Source organism: Helianthus annuus, chromosome 15 (assembly GCF_002127325.2).
Source record: "Helianthus annuus cultivar XRQ/B chromosome 15, HanXRQr2.0-SUNRISE, whole genome shotgun sequence".
NCBI lineage: Eukaryota > Viridiplantae > Streptophyta > Magnoliopsida > Asterales > Asteraceae > Helianthus > Helianthus annuus.
In genome coordinates, this window is record NC_035447.2 from 89,857,364 (window position 1) to 89,873,177 (window position 15,814).

Consider the following 15,814-nt stretch of genomic DNA (forward strand, 5'->3'; position numbering starts at 1 on the left):
AGGTCATGGTGCTAGTTCTTTTTTTATTAACATCAAAGGCCGGATACTCGTGATCACCCTGACAAAAAGATCTTCCTTCTGCTCAAAAAATAGAATGTGGTGATCAGGCCCGCAGAACAGAACGCGGTGACCCGGCCCACCCACTCAGGTTGAAACCTACAACTAGGAAAACCCTCTGGCTCAACCCAAAACAAAATTTGTCCTAGGAGAGATTCAAACCCATGACCTCCCATTTGAAAAGTGGAAGTCATGAAGCTACCACTCAACTAGAAGGCTCGGTGGTCATGGTGTTATTAGTGTCCTCCCCTTATGTGTTTTGATTTCAGGTGTAGGGCCAATTTCTTGGACAAGTATCTAGGCTAGTTGTGGGTCTCATTTAGGTATGAGGCTAGTTGTGGGTCTCATTTGGGTATGAGTGAGTGAATCAAGAATTCGTATAACACTGCGAGACAAACCCAAACTGGGTAGTCTTTATACGGATAATTACCTAGAACAAATTTTGCGAAGAACGACTTTCAACTAAATTCCAAAAGACAATTTAAATGTTTGCATAAACAACCTAATATTTCAATTTCAAATAAATATAAATTACATAAGAAAGCATAAAATAACAGAAACAAATACCACATATTGTCAAAAGTTATTTAAAATAGATCACACATGATTCTTGTTTGCAGGAGGCTTTCTGAAGTTGGTTGTTTGTTCAAACCCATAGGCAATCTCTATTAATGTTGGCTCTGAACCCTTTAAACCTCCAAAGCAAATACCATACGGACCCCCATTTTTATCATACCCAGCCGGCACATTGATTCCTGGATATCCACCAATCGCAAGAACACTATAACCCTCAAAATATGGTGTCACTAGTGCATCCAGTTTGTTATCATTCATCAACTTCTCAAACCCGTATTTTGAGGCTTTTGTTAAATTCATTAATGCTTCCTTCTCTAACTTGCCTATACCATTAGTTTTCTGAGCTGCCAAAAACACATCTTGTGGGTAGTCATCGATCCTTTCCTGCAATATGATACAATGGTGATTATGGGTCCTTAAAGAACCAGTCATTACTAGCGAGAGGATCGAATAGGAAGTATAGTTTGGCTAGGAAGAATAAGAAGCAATAGGGTTATGACATGTGGCAAAATCTAAAAATAAAGGGGAAGGGTATCTTAGTCAATATGATACAATGGTGATTATGGGTCCTTAGCATTTAAATTTCGTCAATCATTGAAGAAATATGAAGAAATCGGCTTCGATCAATGTAAGAAAATTTTGAATTGCATTTTTACGATCTGGGTTTTTGAATTGAGTCATTGCGTTTTACAAAGAAATGAAAAAACACTTTTTTTGTATTTTTAGTCCATTGCGTTTTAGAAACAACGCGTTTTATTGTGTTTTTAGTCCATTGCGTTTTAGGAAAAAGACATTTCTTTGTGTTTTTAGTCAATTGCGTTTTAGAAAAAATGACATTTTTTGTGTTTTTATGCCATTGCGTTTTAGAAAAAAGAAAAAAAAACATTTCTTGGTGTTTTATGGCCATTGCGTTTTAGAAATAAGACATTTCTTTGTGTTTATAGGCCATTGCGTTTTAGAAAAAAGACATTTCTTTGTGTTTTTAGTACATTGCGTTTTACAAAAAAGAAATTTCTTGTGTTTTTCAGCCACTGCATTTTAAAAATAACACATTTCTTTTGTGTTTTTTGCCTATTGCGTTTTAGAAACAAGACAAATTTTGTGTTTTTTGTCAATTGCGTTTTAGAAAAAAAGGTCATTTTTTATGCTTTTTGTTCATTGCGTTTTACGCATCTGGGTTTTCGAATTATTTTTTTTCAAAAATATAGCAATAGTATAATCGTTTTAAAGATAAAAAAGCGCTCGTTTTTTTGGTGCAATTTTTATAAAAAAATAATGTCGTATGAAAGAGTTATTGCTTTGGACTGACTAGAATACCCCTTCACAAACTCAACGTCTCCTTTTTTATTAGTTATACCCATTTAATCGAAGCCCTTGATTAATCAATTGATGGTCAAGATTACTTCCTATCAAAAATAAACTTCATAGTATATCCTGACCCATTGTTGAAACAATGGTTAACACAAAGGATAACCAAGAGGGTCGTTTCACGTATGGGGTTCAACCTCTTCTCTTGCTCGTGTCAAAGGCCTAAGATCTGCAAAACAGTAAACACCGTTAGTCTCGTTAAGAGGGGAAAAGGGGGTTTTCCCTCTTAACCAGGCTCCGGCGTGAGAATAAGTACTGCTCTGAGATGAATAAAACAGTGTGTGTATATAGTGAGTAAAGAGAGCCAAGATCCTTAACCTGAATGATGAAGGGTCCTATTTATAGCCGGATGGTGAAGAAGGAGGAAGCAGCTGTGCCAGCTGTGGGTGTGCGCCAGCTGTCCGACCAAGGGGAATATCCTCTTGGTCTGCTCTGTCGCGAAGGGTGTAGTGGTACACGTGGCGTCCTTCTATTCGCTTACGCTGGATACCTCGTACTGGTTGCGTCAGACTTGCTCCCTGGATTGTCGCAGGCCTATGTGGCCTTCTCTCAATGGTGACACGTGTTGTCCTTTATGTTGGACGAAGCATCTTTGATGCCAGCTATGGACCGCCTAGACATCTTCTGGAAGCTTCTAGAAGGTCTTGGTGACATGGATGCCTTGTGTGCACAAAAAGTGGTGTGGTCCCTGCCATGTAGGCAGGGAATTGGGACCATACCTCTTCAAGTCCCCCCAGTCCAGTGTGCCTTCTAGTTGAGTTGATCGTCTAGGAGGGATTCTGGACTTATGAGAGTTGTGGTCTCTATGCATCGCGTTGGAGTTGGTGAATATAAAGTGAGCCGAGTGGACGCATGCCGCATGGGTCTCGGCCTTTTGAAAAAAGTGAGTCGAATGGACGCATGCCGCATGGGTTTTGGCCCTTTGAAAAAGGTGAGCCAAATGGACGCATGCCGCATGGGTTTTGGCCCTTTGAAAAAGGTGAGCCAAATGGACGCATGCCGCATGGGTTTTGGCCCTTTGAAAAAAGTGAGCCAAATGGACGCATGCCGCATGGGTTTTGGCCCTTTGAAAAAAGTGAGCCAAATGGACGCATGCCACATGGGTTTTGGCCCTTTGAAAAAAGTGAGCCAAATGGACGCATGCCGCATGGGTTTTGGCCCTTTGAAAAAAGTGAGCCAAATGGACGCATGCCGCATGGGTTTTGGCCCTTTGAAAAAAGTGAGCCAAATGGACGCATGCCGCATGGGTTTTGGCCCTTTGAAAAAAGTGAGCCAAATGGACGCATGCCGCATGGGTTTTGGCCCTTTGAAAAAAGTGAGCCAAATGGACGCATGCCGCATGGGTTTTGGCCCTCTTGTGCTTTCTTTTGTTGGAAGTTTGGTGGTTATGGGGAAGCGTTTGGTGTGACCGTCTGACGTCCCTGTCTTTTCGGAGCTGAACAGTTGCTTTTGCAGTGACTTTCTGTCACATCAGCAGACCCTGTCGCCCATGCTTCCCGAAAAATGAGCCGACGTCTTCTCTCTCCTGTGACGTGTCAGTCATCTATTGGGCGCTTTTTCTGTTCCCTGACGGTTCACTACCCATCGCATTAAATGCGATGGGTATAAATATGGGGCGGTTATCTCTTTCTTCTTTCACTTTCAAATTCTAAGTGCAATTTCTCTCTACCTTCTTCTCCTTTGTTCTATCTTTCACCTTTTTTCAAGTCGTTTTCTTCTTGATTTTTATCATGGCTGATAAGAATCCTACTCAAAAGAAGAGGAAACATAAGAGTAGAGCGCCTCCTGGTCCTGACCAGGCCCAGATTAACTGGAAAGAGGATGAATTCCAGAACCTCGTTAGAGGACATAATTTTCGACCTGAGTGGGGGGCTCGATATCCTCCGTCTGGATCTACTGCACTGGATGCCCCCCCTGGTTTTATCACTTTATACGCTGCTTTTTTCCGGGAAGGCAATTTTAGGTTGCCCATTACTAAGTTTGTTGCTGACGTTCTGAGAGGTTATGGTCTTCATATTTCTCAAATAAATGCTATTGGGCTCCCCCGGATTACTCACTTCGAGTTTGTTTGCCGGTCTTATCGAGTTGAACCGACGTTTCCGATGTTCAACACTTTTTATAGTGTTTCGTATTCCAGTGGGTTCTACTCTTTCCAGGCTAGGATGGGGGTTGCTCAGGTGTGTTCGGTGCCGATAAAGGGCATTCATGATTGGAAACAAAAGTTTTTTTACATTCGTCGTGGTGTGATTCCGACGGATATGTCGTATAGGCATGTGGAACAAGGGGTTCCCAGGGTGGATGTTCCTCCCAACTATGGTGATCAAGACCGGTTTAAGAAGATAACTGCGAAGCCGACGGCTATTTCTCAACTGGATGAGATGGCCTTGGTTGGTGCAGGGATGAGTTTGTTGTGGGTTCCTAAACATCCGCTGGGTCAGCCTGCGTATAGCCATAAGGGCAAATGTATTGTTCTTTCATGTCTCATCACTTGATTATTTCCCTTTATGCTTATTATGTGTCCTTATTTTTGTTTCCACTTTGCAGTTGGTTATAGTTTGCTGAATGCCTTGGACCCGAAATCAGCGGGTGCCATGGTTGAAGCTATCCAAGCTGATGGGAATCCAACGTGGTTGGAGCAAATACATGACCGTTTTCTGCATCCTACCGATGCGAGTTTGAGTGGATACGCCAATGAAGTTCTTGGTGAGGATGATGAGGACGACTTGGTCGACTCTGGTCGAGAGGAAATCGTTATCCTTTCTAGTGGAAGTTCTGACCAGGATGTTGAAGATCTAATATCTCATTCCGCGCGTGCAGGTACCGTGCCTGGTGGTGTTGCTGAGGCGGTACATGGGTTTGCTGAGGATGATGACGATGTGGAGGCATCTGTTGATCCGTCTGCCCAGTTGGAGACGAGGAAAAGGGCAAGGACGGAGAAATCTGTAAGAAGGGAAGAGAAGAAGGAGGGCGGAGCTGGTGGATCTTCTCGTAAGCAACCTTCTACTCTTCCTTATCTAGATTATGTGGTAGTGTCTGATACATTGTCTGGCCTAGGCCCTGGGGAGGTGCGTCAAGGGTCAGATCCTGATGATAAAGCCACTTTAACTGAGCATATGAAGAAGAAGGCTCTTGATGATCATAAGCGTCATCTTGATGAACAAGCTGCTGCCCTTCTTGCGGCCAAGAGGGCCAAGCTTCAAAAGGATGCCCCCCAGCCCCTTCTGAATCTGAGGTTGATTTAGGTGTATTTAGTGGGGGTCGAGGGAATTTGTTGGAGAAGATATTTGAGGCCTCTGCTTCCCGCCCTGGTAACTTAGTTTCCGTGTATGTTTCTGTCATCTTTCCTTTGGTCTTTTTTGCTAATTGTAGTTTTATGGCAGAATCTAAGACTAGCAAGAAGCCGCGGCCGGTGGATATTTCTCAGATTACTCCACCTACCTCTCCTCCTTCGAGGACTGTTGGCTTGACCCCTCCTCGAGATGATGTTGATGTAACTGTGAAGGGCGGGGAAGGGTTTGAAGGTATATTTGAGGGAGGTGACGCTGCTGGTGGTGATGTTGCTGGTGATGCTGGTGGAGTTGATAAGGGTAAAGGTGTTGAAGTGGAGCTGGAGTCTAGTGAGACTACTCCGCAACAAACCGTTTACACGAAGCGTCCGCCTGGTGGGGGTGGAGCTACTTCTGGTGTCGTGCGGGACTCGTACTTTGAACGTGTTCCTGATGATTCGTGGGGTAATCCGGCTTGTGATGATATGCCTCATGGTACTCGTTGGAGCCTTACTCAGGGTTCCCGCATGAATGATTTACAGAATTGTCAGGAGTTCTTCTCATTATCCCTTCCTCCTGCCGAGAGGATGTTTCAGAAAAACCGCAGCCGCTTTGCCCTTATAGATGATCATGTTACGGCTGGGGTTAACTTCTTTGCCACCTCTCAGGAGATTCTTCGCGAGTGGCGTTCTATGGGAGAAGAAACTATGGCGTTTGAGGAGGCCAAGAAGGCATTTGCTGAAGAGAAGGAAAAATTTAACGCAGAGCAGAAGGGTCTACAATGGCGGGTTACTGAGGCTGAGCGGAAACTTGAAGAGCAGAAACAGTTAAACGAGCAAAAACAAAAGGATTGGGAGTCGGCATGTGCTCGTACGAACGCGGAGATGCAGTCGCAGCGTGATGCTATTGTGCGGCTGTCCGGTGAGAAGACGGCTCTTGCGGAAGAGGCTCATCAAGCGCGTCTTGCTGCGGAGAAGAAGGAGAAGGAGTATATTGCGCGGATAGATAAGCTGGAGCTTCTTGTGCAAGAGAAGGCTTCGGAATGTGAGGCTGCTCAGCGTCTCCTTGATGAGAAGACGGCTGAGTGCCGTGCGTCTGAGCTCCTTGCTGAGGAAGCTTCAGCTGATAGTAGGTGGCTGCTATCCCGCGGTGTTCCATTGGTAATGTTCTTTGCCTGTTCTATTTCTGTCTTCCTTTATTTCTACTTTTGTGTAGTTATTTCTGCTATCTTATTCGACCTTGTTTTTCATGCAGCTTGCTGATCGTATCTTGAATTCTCCTGAGCTTGCCCGCTACATGTTTGAGTTGGGTGGGGCAGGCTATAATAGTGGACGCAAGTTCGGGTATGCGGAGGGTAAGTTTGCTGCTTCTAATAACGACAGCGATCATAAATTTGAGCTTTTCAAGGTTGACTGCGATAGTGCGTATGCGGAGAAACGGCGAGAGTTTGCAATGCTTGATTTTGCCGTAGTTAAGGCTGCTGGTAAGTTGGCCCTCAAAGCTGATGGGGTTGCTTTGTTAAAGAAGGCGTTGGGAGAAGATGATGCTAGTGGTGCAGGTGGTGCTGGTTCCAGCCGCACTTAATTTGGGATTTCCGGCCTGTGTGCCGCGTACAGCCTTGTATGGGCTTGTAATGATGTTTCAAGACAATTTCTTACTTTGCACTTGTAGTGTTTTGTACTTTGACGAATGTTTGTTACTTTGATTATGTTTATGCAAATTTTGAAATCGTCATAATATGTGCATGTTTTAATTACTTTGATTAGGTGTCACGAATGAATGATGGCGCTGACAGGTGATGTTGTGTTACTACAACGTTTTTTATTCTGTCGTTTATGTATGCGCGCTTGCATGTGACGTACGAAGTGATCGAGTTGCAGGTTATTGTGTGAGCTCAGCTGGGATCACAGCCTTGGGAGCATTACAATGTTTAGTTGCCTTGCTATCGATATTTTCGTGTTTATGTGGGCACGAAGTTATGTTTTTTGGCGTTTTGTAGGCTTTGGTTGTGTTTTCGACCCGGCTGTGCACTTGGCTGTGACGAGCCTTGGAGGTCTACAACGTTTCCTATGGTCGAGCCATTGATGTTTTCGTGTACGCCCAAAGTGATAAATGCAGTTGTGACAAAAAGAATTTGCATGAAGTAAGTATAGCCAAACACTTCTTGTATTAGGTAAATGTGTCGGCGATTCGCCTTGTACGATTACATGTTTATATGTAGCATTTTCGTAACTGTTGGGCATTCCAGGTTCGTGGAACCTCTTTGTCGTTCATGGTGCGTAGCTTGTATGCTCCCTTGCCGAGAACTTCATCGATGATGTATGGGCCTTCCCATTTGGGAGCCAGTTTTCCCGGTTTTTCTGCGTTGGACGCTTCATTGTCCCTTAAGACATAATCGCCTGGGTTGAAGGTGCAGATGCGGACTCGGGAGTTGTAATATTTTTCAAGCTTTGTCTTGTATTTGGCTTCGTTGATTGCCGCCATCTCTCTCCGTTCTTCTAGGAGGTCCAGGTCGATCCTCCTTTCTTCTTCATTATTGATCAGATTCATGGAGAGCATTCTCGGAGATGGAAGCCCGATTTCTGCTGGGATCACAGCTTCGGACCCATAGACCAAGCTGAACGGTGTTTCTCCATTGCTTGTCTTGGGCATTGTTCTATGGGCCCATAATATGCTTGGTAGCTCGTCGACCCATCCTCGTCTTTTTTCACCGAGTCTTGCTTTGATGCCATCAACGATGCTTTTATTGACTGCTTCAACTTGACCATTCCCTTGCGGATGTGCGACCGACGAGAAGGTGTGTTCAATGTTTAGTTCCTTGAACCATCGTTCGAGATCATCTGCTGCAAAATTGGTACCATTGTCGGTGATGATGCGGAGTGGAAGGCCGAAACGGCATATGATTTGTTCACAGATGAATCGTTTAACGACTGCCGATGTGGTTGACGCAAGTGCTTTTGCTTCCACCCACTTGGTGAAGTAATCGACCGCGACGATGATGAACTTGACTGCCCCAGGAGCTTCTGGGAAAGGGCCCACCATGTCTATGCCCCATTGCTGGAAGGGCCATGCGGTTGTTACTGGCACCAACTCGTTTTTTGGACGCATGGTTTTTGGTGCATGCCGTTGGCAGCCGCTGCACTTTCTTAGTTCCTTCACGGCATCGAGGTGCATTCCGGGCCAGTAGTAACCGGCGTTCATTACTTTAGCCACTACCATGCGTGGCCCGGCGTGGATGCCGCAGATGCCTTCATGTACTTCCCGGATCAGATAATTTGCGTCGTCGGCGTCAACACATCTCAGCAGAGGGCCGAGATATGACTTTCGATACAATATCCCATCCGCCATTTGATAATGTTCTGATTTATACTGGATTTTCCGCGCCTCGGCTTTATTTTCTGGGAGTATCCCGGACTGTAAGTACATGATGATGGGTGTCATCCATGACGTGGTTCCTGTCTGGATGACGCTGACTTCTCGGAGTGGCACAGACGGGTTGCTTAAAACTTCTATTCGTACGTCTTTGGCTAGGTGCTGAAAACTTGTTGACGCAAGCTTGCTTAAGGCGTCTGCCGGCTTGTTTTCGCTGCGGTTTATGTGGTGCACCTTGTAAGAATAGAAAGTTTGCAGCAACGTCTTTGCCTGGTTGAGATAGAGTGCCATTATGTCGCCCTTGGCTTCGTATTGACCGTTGATTTGGCCTGCCACTAGCATGGAGTCCACATGTGCCTCAATATGTCGGACTCCCATTTTGATTGCTAAGCGCAAGCCGGCCAGAAAGGCTTCATACTCTGCCTCGTTATTTGTGCTCTTGAAGTCTAGACGTATGGCGTAAGTAAACTCGTTTTTGTCAGGGCTCACTAGCCGTAGCCCCGCGCCTGCCCCATCTTCGTTGGACGCGCCGTCAGTATACAGCATCCATGGTTCTTCGGTTTGTTTTTTCTCCGCTTTCTCCATCGCCTTACATTCTCTGTCTTTGTCATCGGGGACTTCCGTCATGAAGTCTGCCAAAACTTAGCCTTTTATCGACGGTCGTGGTCTGAAGACTACGTTGTGTCCCCCTAGCTCTATCGCCCATTTGGCCAACCTTCCTGATATTTCAGGCCTTGCTAGGATATTCCCAATATTGTAATTTGTTAACACGTGGATGACGTGATTGGCGAAATATCGGCGTAGCCTTCTTGACGCGTGAATCAGTGCAAGGACAAGCTTTTCCATGATTGCGTATCTTGTTTCTGGGTCGGTTAGGGTTCTGGACACATAATACACAGGTGTTTGAACCCCTTGTCGATCAACCAGCAATACGGCCCCGACGGCCCTGTCGGAAGCTGAGAGGTACAGAACCAAAGGTTCTCCTTTGTTTGGTGCGGTTAGAGTTGGCAACTTGATGAGACAGTCTTTCATCTCGCGGAATGCATTTTCTGCTTCCGGAGTCCATTGGAATTGAGTTTTCTTCATGCAGTTTCGCAAGGTCTTGATGAATGGGAAAGATTTTGCCGCGTGGTTTGCTAGGAATCGATTGAGGGCTGCCAATCGTCCTGCGAGCTTTTGCATATCTTTGATGCTTGCTGGTGAAGGCATCCTCTCTATGGCCTGGACCTTTTCTGGGTTCACCTTAAAACCATCTTTGGTGACTATGAAGCCCAGAAACTTTCCTTCCTCCATTCCAAATGAGCACTTTGCTGGATTCAGTTTGATGCTTACGCTGCGCAGCGTGTTGAAGGTTTTCTGAATATTTACCAGCATTGCGCTCTCCTCCCTGCTCATGATTACCAGATCGTCCATGTATACCTCGATGTATTTACCGATGGCGTCACTAAATGTTTCGTTCATCAACCGTTGATACGTAGCACCTGCATTCTTTAAGCCGAACGGCATCTTGGTGTAGCAGTATAGCCCCGTTGGCGTGCGGAATGCGGTTTTATCCTCGTCTTGAACAGCCATCTGGACCTGGTGGTATCCCTTGTAGCAATCCAGAAAACATTTCCACCGAAACGTTGCCAAAGAATCTATTTTCTCGTCTATGTCTGGCAACGCATAGCAGTCACGGGGGCATGCTTTGTTCAGATCCTTGTAGTCGACACACATTCGCCAACTACCGTTCGGTTTCTTTACCATAACTGGGCTTGCCACCCACGTTTGGTACCGGACTTCCCTGATGATTCCTGCGTTTAACAGTTCTAACACTTGTTCTTTCATTGCATCATGTTTGATGTCCCCCAGGTGTCGTTTGGCATGTACTACTGGCTTCGCATCCTCTGAAACGTTTAACCGGTGCTCCGCTATATGCCGTGGAACACCAACCATATCGGCCGGTGTCCAGGCGAACACGTCCATGTTGTCATGCAGTAATCTCTTTAACGCCGCACGCGTTAGGTCAGACATTGCGGGTCCCAGAGTGACCGTTTGTTCTGGGTATGCGCTATTCAATACCCATTTTTCTGCCTCTCTGCGCGGTGCGGGCTTGCTTGCTTTTGCCGGCCTGATTTCGTCTGTTGCTAGCACTTCCTTGCTTGCGTATATCAACGCAACGCCTGTTTCGGTTGGAAAGCCTATGGCAGAATGTGGTGCGGAACATATCATGCTGAAATCTCCTTGGGATTCTCGTCCTAAGAGGATGTCATGTCTTGAATGTGCCGGTAGCACCATAAATGTGACTTCTTCAGTTCTTGAATTTCTCCCATCAGAAAGTAATACTGGGAAAGATATTTGTCCTAGGGGAAAGACGGCCTCATTGCAGAATCCAGTTAATGGGTAGTCAACTGGTTCCAGGCGCGCCTTATCCTCTTGGTCGAATTGATTGAAGCACTGTTCATATATGATGTCTGCGGTGCTTCCGGGATCAATAAAGATGTAATCTGTTTGGTAGTGGCCGATCACCCCTGGAATGACTATTGGCCGCTTTTCTCTTGGACCTCCCCTGACAACTGGGAATACTACTTGCTTCTCGCGCCATGAATCATCCTGCGCGCGTTTGTTGTAGTTTTTTCTTGGTCGCCGTGGTCCTCCTTGCACCATATGAGTTTCTAGCTTTCTGAGCTTCTTGTTGTCTGGACCTTCATCTCTTCGTTGTATCTGGCGGTAGTCGCGCTTTCCTCCTTTGACTAAGTGACCGAGCTTTCCGTCTCTTAGAGCTCTTTCGATTTCTTGTTTTAAGCTGAAGCAATCATCGATCAAGTGGCCCGTGTCTTTGTGGAATTCACAGAAGAGATTTGGGTCCTGACCCCTTTTGTTGCGCATCTGCAAAGGTGGTTTGAATTGATGGTTCTCTGTAGCTAAGACTTCAGAAGGTGTTTTAGTTAGTGGAGTCCACTGCTTTTCTCTATTTTCGCGCTTTACTTCTTTTCGATGGGCTATCTGATTGATCGTATGGCGTGCGTCGTCCCGTGGGGGGCTTCTTTCTCTGTTCCCAGAGGCCCTCCAGGGTTGATTTCTACCCCTTCTGTTGTTTCGATCGTGATGGTTGTGTGCGCGCTGACGGTGATCGTCACCGGTCAGTTGCCTATCTGTCTGCGCAATGGTCTTGGCTGCTTCAATGAAGGTTTCCCAGTCTTTGGGTCCTCCGTCGCGCCCTTTGATTCTTTTAACCAGATCGTCGCATTTGACTGCTCGCATGAAGTGTGCGCGCATCATCTTTTCCGGTATGTCTCCAATTTCCAAACATTCTTTGTTGTACCTCGTAATAAAATCCTCTACGCTTTCGTAGTCTTTTCTGTATATGTTCAAACAGTCACCTGGGTCTCTGGCGTGTCTTCGCTGTTGAGAAAAGTGTGCTAAGAATTTTTCTCGGAAGTCGACCCATGATTTGATTTTTCCAGCTGGTAAATTGTCGAACCAGATGCGTGCCGCACCAACGAAAGTTTGAGCGAACAAGTGACACCATGTTGGTAGGTTCCAACCACCTGTTGCTCCTACGCCTTTGAACACCTGGAGGTGATCGTCTGGGTCCGTTAGCCCGTTGTATTTACCTACGTTGTGGGGTAACTTTGTTTTATCGATGGCTGCGCACGCGATTTCTGGAATGAATTTTGAATTTTCTGCCATGTCCTCAGGACGATAGCTCAAGGTGTAATCGTGCTCTGCTTTGGGGTTGTACCCCGCGCGCTTGGTTGGTTTGTATGCCTCGTGCTCTGGAGGAAGTCTGCTGAACACTGTGGATTCTGCCTTGTACGTTGGGTCGTCCTCTTCCTCTTCCCATTCTGTGTTCATGTTACGTGCGCCCAAACGGGTCTGGATTGGTTTTCGGTGTAGGGTGGAGTTTTGCACGAAATTACTCTCTGTTTCAGCATAAGTGTCGCGCGTGTCTTGCACACTGGGTCTTCTTATATTCTGCACTGGCCCTCTTTCTGGACGTAAGTTCCATGCGTTGGTCTGCTGGGCCGTGTGTGTGCTCAGAGACCTTGGCTGCGGAGTTGCAAATGTTGTTTGGTTGGCCTGTGCTTGGAGCAGAGCTTGCTGTGCGCTAAGTTGCGTGTAAACTAAGTTTATGGATGCCATTTGTTCGGCGTACCAGGAGGCTAGAGTTTTTCCTTCTGGCAGCCCTAAGAGTGCAGAGTAATTGAGCTGTGTTGGTTCCGATGGAGCAGAAGGGCCTGCTCCATGGCTTAAACTTGGCATCGGGGGAGGCACGTGGTGCAAGGTCCCCGTCGGAGTTTGGAACGTAGCTCCATTTGTGTTTTGTGTAACGGTTCTTGTTGGTGTTTGGAAAATGGGTCCCGTTGTGGTTTGGCTAGCAGCCCTGGACGCACTTCCAAAAATGGATGGAAACTCGTTGTTCAGCTGACCTTCTTGGATGGTCTCGTTCCTTTGACCTCGTTGGACGTGTGCCGTGTCCGAAACGAGTTCAAAAGAAGAGATTTCTCCGTCAGCTGGGTGTGAATGATTATGGTCTGCCATTTTCACGAGTGTTTTCTAAAAGAGAAAAAGAGGTGAGAGTGGTCTTGCAAAAAAAGCGGATGGCGCCAATGTTGAAACAATGGTTAACACAAAGGATAACCAAGAGGGTCGTTTCACGTATGGGGTTCAACCTCTTCTCTTGCTCGTGTCAAAGGCCTAAGATCTGCAAAACAGTAAACACCGTTAGTCTCGTTAAGAGGGGAAAAGGGGGTTTTCCCTCTTAACCAGGCTCCGGCGTGAGAATAAGTACTGCTCTGAGATGAATAAAACAGTGTGTGTATATAGTGAGTAAAGAGAGCCAAGATCCTTAACCTGAATGATGAAGGGTCCTATTTATAGCCGGATGGTGAAGAAGGAGGAAGCAGCTGTGCCAGCTGTGGGTGTGCGCCAGCTGTCCGACCAAGGGGAATATCCTCTTGGTCTGCTCTGTCGCGAAGGGTGTAGTGGTACACGTGGCGTCCTTCTATTCGCTTACGCTGGATACCTCGTATTGGTTGCGTCAGACTTGCTCCCTGGATTGTCGCAGGCCTATGTGGCCTTCTCTCAATGGTGACACGTGTTGTCCTTTATGTTGGACGAAGCATCTTTGATGCCAGCTATGGACCGCCTAGACATCTTCTGGAAGCTTCTAGAAGGTCTTGGTGACATGGATGCCTTGTGTGCACAAAAAGTGGTGTGGTCCCTGCCATGTAGGCAGGGAATTGGGACCATACCTCTTCACCCATCATTACTATTGTAATTTTTAAACCATGAGAACCTGTTACTAGAAAAATCACGGGACCCCACCCATACCCTATTACCAACTGGGTCCCTTTAAACGCAGCTTGCGACGGGCTGCTGGCCTTTAAGGGGTTAAAGAAAAAAATCCAGCGCAAGTTGAGGAACTCAAGTGCATATCACTGTGAAGTTTGTTCTTTAGTAATAATACAGAAGTTCAACTAATCAAGATGTGATATTTACTTACCAAATCGACATGTTTCTTATTGAAGGCTATGACGTCTGCTAAAGATCTCACGGGTGAAGTCACCAGCTTCTTTAAATAGGCATTCAAGGCCAACTTGGATTCTGCTGATAGTGCTATATCCTGACTGCTGAACATTGAAATAATATGGTCGAAGTTGACGATTTCCAAATTCTCTACAAGAATAGCCCCATTTTGCCTTGTTTCATGCAAAATCGCAGGATATAAATGTTACAAGACGATTTTATAGACAAGAAAAAAAAAACAAAAGGGGAAAGAAAGATGTGTGAATGTTTACCTTAAAATATTAAAATGTTTCTCAAACATATTCAAGGTTTCGGTGTCATTACTAAAACCGAAATAGTGATAAGCCCTCATTACGCCTAACCTCTTTCCTTTGAGTCCACCCAATTTTAGGTGGTTTAAATAACCACCTTTGGGAATGTACTTTAAAGCTTTTTTGGTTGCCACTGCATCATTTTTATCAAAGCCCACAATGGCATCAAGAACATACACAGCATCTGCTACAGTCCTACACATGGGTCTGTCTTCACCATGATTTCATGGAGGGAAACAATTAGCAACGTTTAATGGCAGGTGAGAACATATATTATGACTTACCCAACTGTGTCTTGCCTAGGGGAAATGGGAATGACTCCTGCTCGGCTTGTGAGGCCTATGGTGGGTTTAATGCCTACAACTGAGTTGGCACTTGAAGGACATAGGATTGATCCATATGTTTCTGTGCCTAGTGATACAGTAACCATGTTTGTTGCAACTGATATAGCCGATCCGGTGCTTGAACCACATGGAGTAAGAGTTGCTACATATGGATTCTATACAAATTCAAGAATCATTTTTAAGATGTAATTTCACACAACGGTAAGAGGATTCACATCCAATCTCGGTTAGGTTAGCAACATTTCTTATTCGGTTTTGTTTTGTTTAAGACCAATTAAAATCCAAAGCATTTAACAGATTAAAATGAAAACCAAAACGATAAACACCCATGTTACATCTTATGTGTTATGTTCATTAAGACATTTACACAAACACCTGGTGTGCTTCTGAAAAAAGGTGAAAGATTCTGGGAACTTACAACCGCTTGTTTAGTTCTAGCATTCCAGCCATTAGGTAACAAAGAGCTTCTGAAAGCAGCCCATTCAGTCATGCTTGCTTTCCCAAGTATAATCGCCCCTGATTCTCTCAACTTGTTAACCACACCAGCATCTCGAGGCACCACCGAATTAAGAAGGGCGTAAGAACCCGCAGTCGTGTTAAGCTTATCTTTCGTTGCAATATTATCCTTCACCAAAACAGGTATACCATGCAACCCAAACCGTGAAATTGGGTCTTTATTCTTCCGTTCTTGATCAGCTATCTCAGCTAGATGAAGTGCATCAGGGTTCACTTCGATAACCGCTCGATAGATCGGATTGAGTTTGCGTATCCGCTGGATGTAAAATTCAACTAAGTCTTTGGACGTAAGTTTGTTTTGGTTGAAAGCTGCTTGAATGTCGTTGATAGTGGCCTCTGGTATGGTGAATTTGGAGCTTTCAATGGTGTGGGATAAAAGAATCACAAGAATAATTGAAGCTATCATCTTGATGTTGTTCAGTTGGATTATTGCTTCAATGAGACATGATTAAAAGTATGATATGTAAGTGGAGGGAACTTTTTATCCAACGTT

The 15,814-nt window shown here is 45.4% G+C and overlaps 1 protein-coding gene across 1 annotated transcript; it reads right to left on the reverse strand.

The window, feature by feature from the left end:
* Positions 1–520: 520 nt before the first annotated feature.
* Positions 521–15,814, reverse strand: LOC110910965 (probable amidase At4g34880). The gene is made up of 5 exons (XM_022155540.2): positions 15,224–15,814; positions 14,746–14,960; positions 14,423–14,668; positions 14,128–14,323; positions 521–1,017 (listed from the first exon to the last, which is right to left on the reverse strand). The coding sequence occupies exons 1-5, from the start codon at positions 15,725–15,727 to the stop codon at positions 655–657; spliced, it is 1,524 nt and encodes a 507-aa protein (XP_022011232.1). The 5' UTR covers positions 15,728–15,814; the 3' UTR covers positions 521–654.

Bases quoted from the DNA above. Each gene is read 5' to 3' on its own strand.
- LOC110910965 (XM_022155540.2), bottom strand. From the start codon at position 15,727: ATGATAGCTTCAATTATTCTTGTGATTCTTTTATCCCACACCATTGAA. The intron at 14,324-14,422 runs GTAAACATTCAC...GCATGAAACAAG, and splicing joins AAACATTTTAATATTTTAAG to GCAAAATGGGGCTATTCTTG. The intron at 1,018-14,127 runs GTAAGTAAATAT...ATCATATTGCAG, and splicing joins ATAAGAAACATGTCGATTTG to GAAAGGATCGATGACTACCC.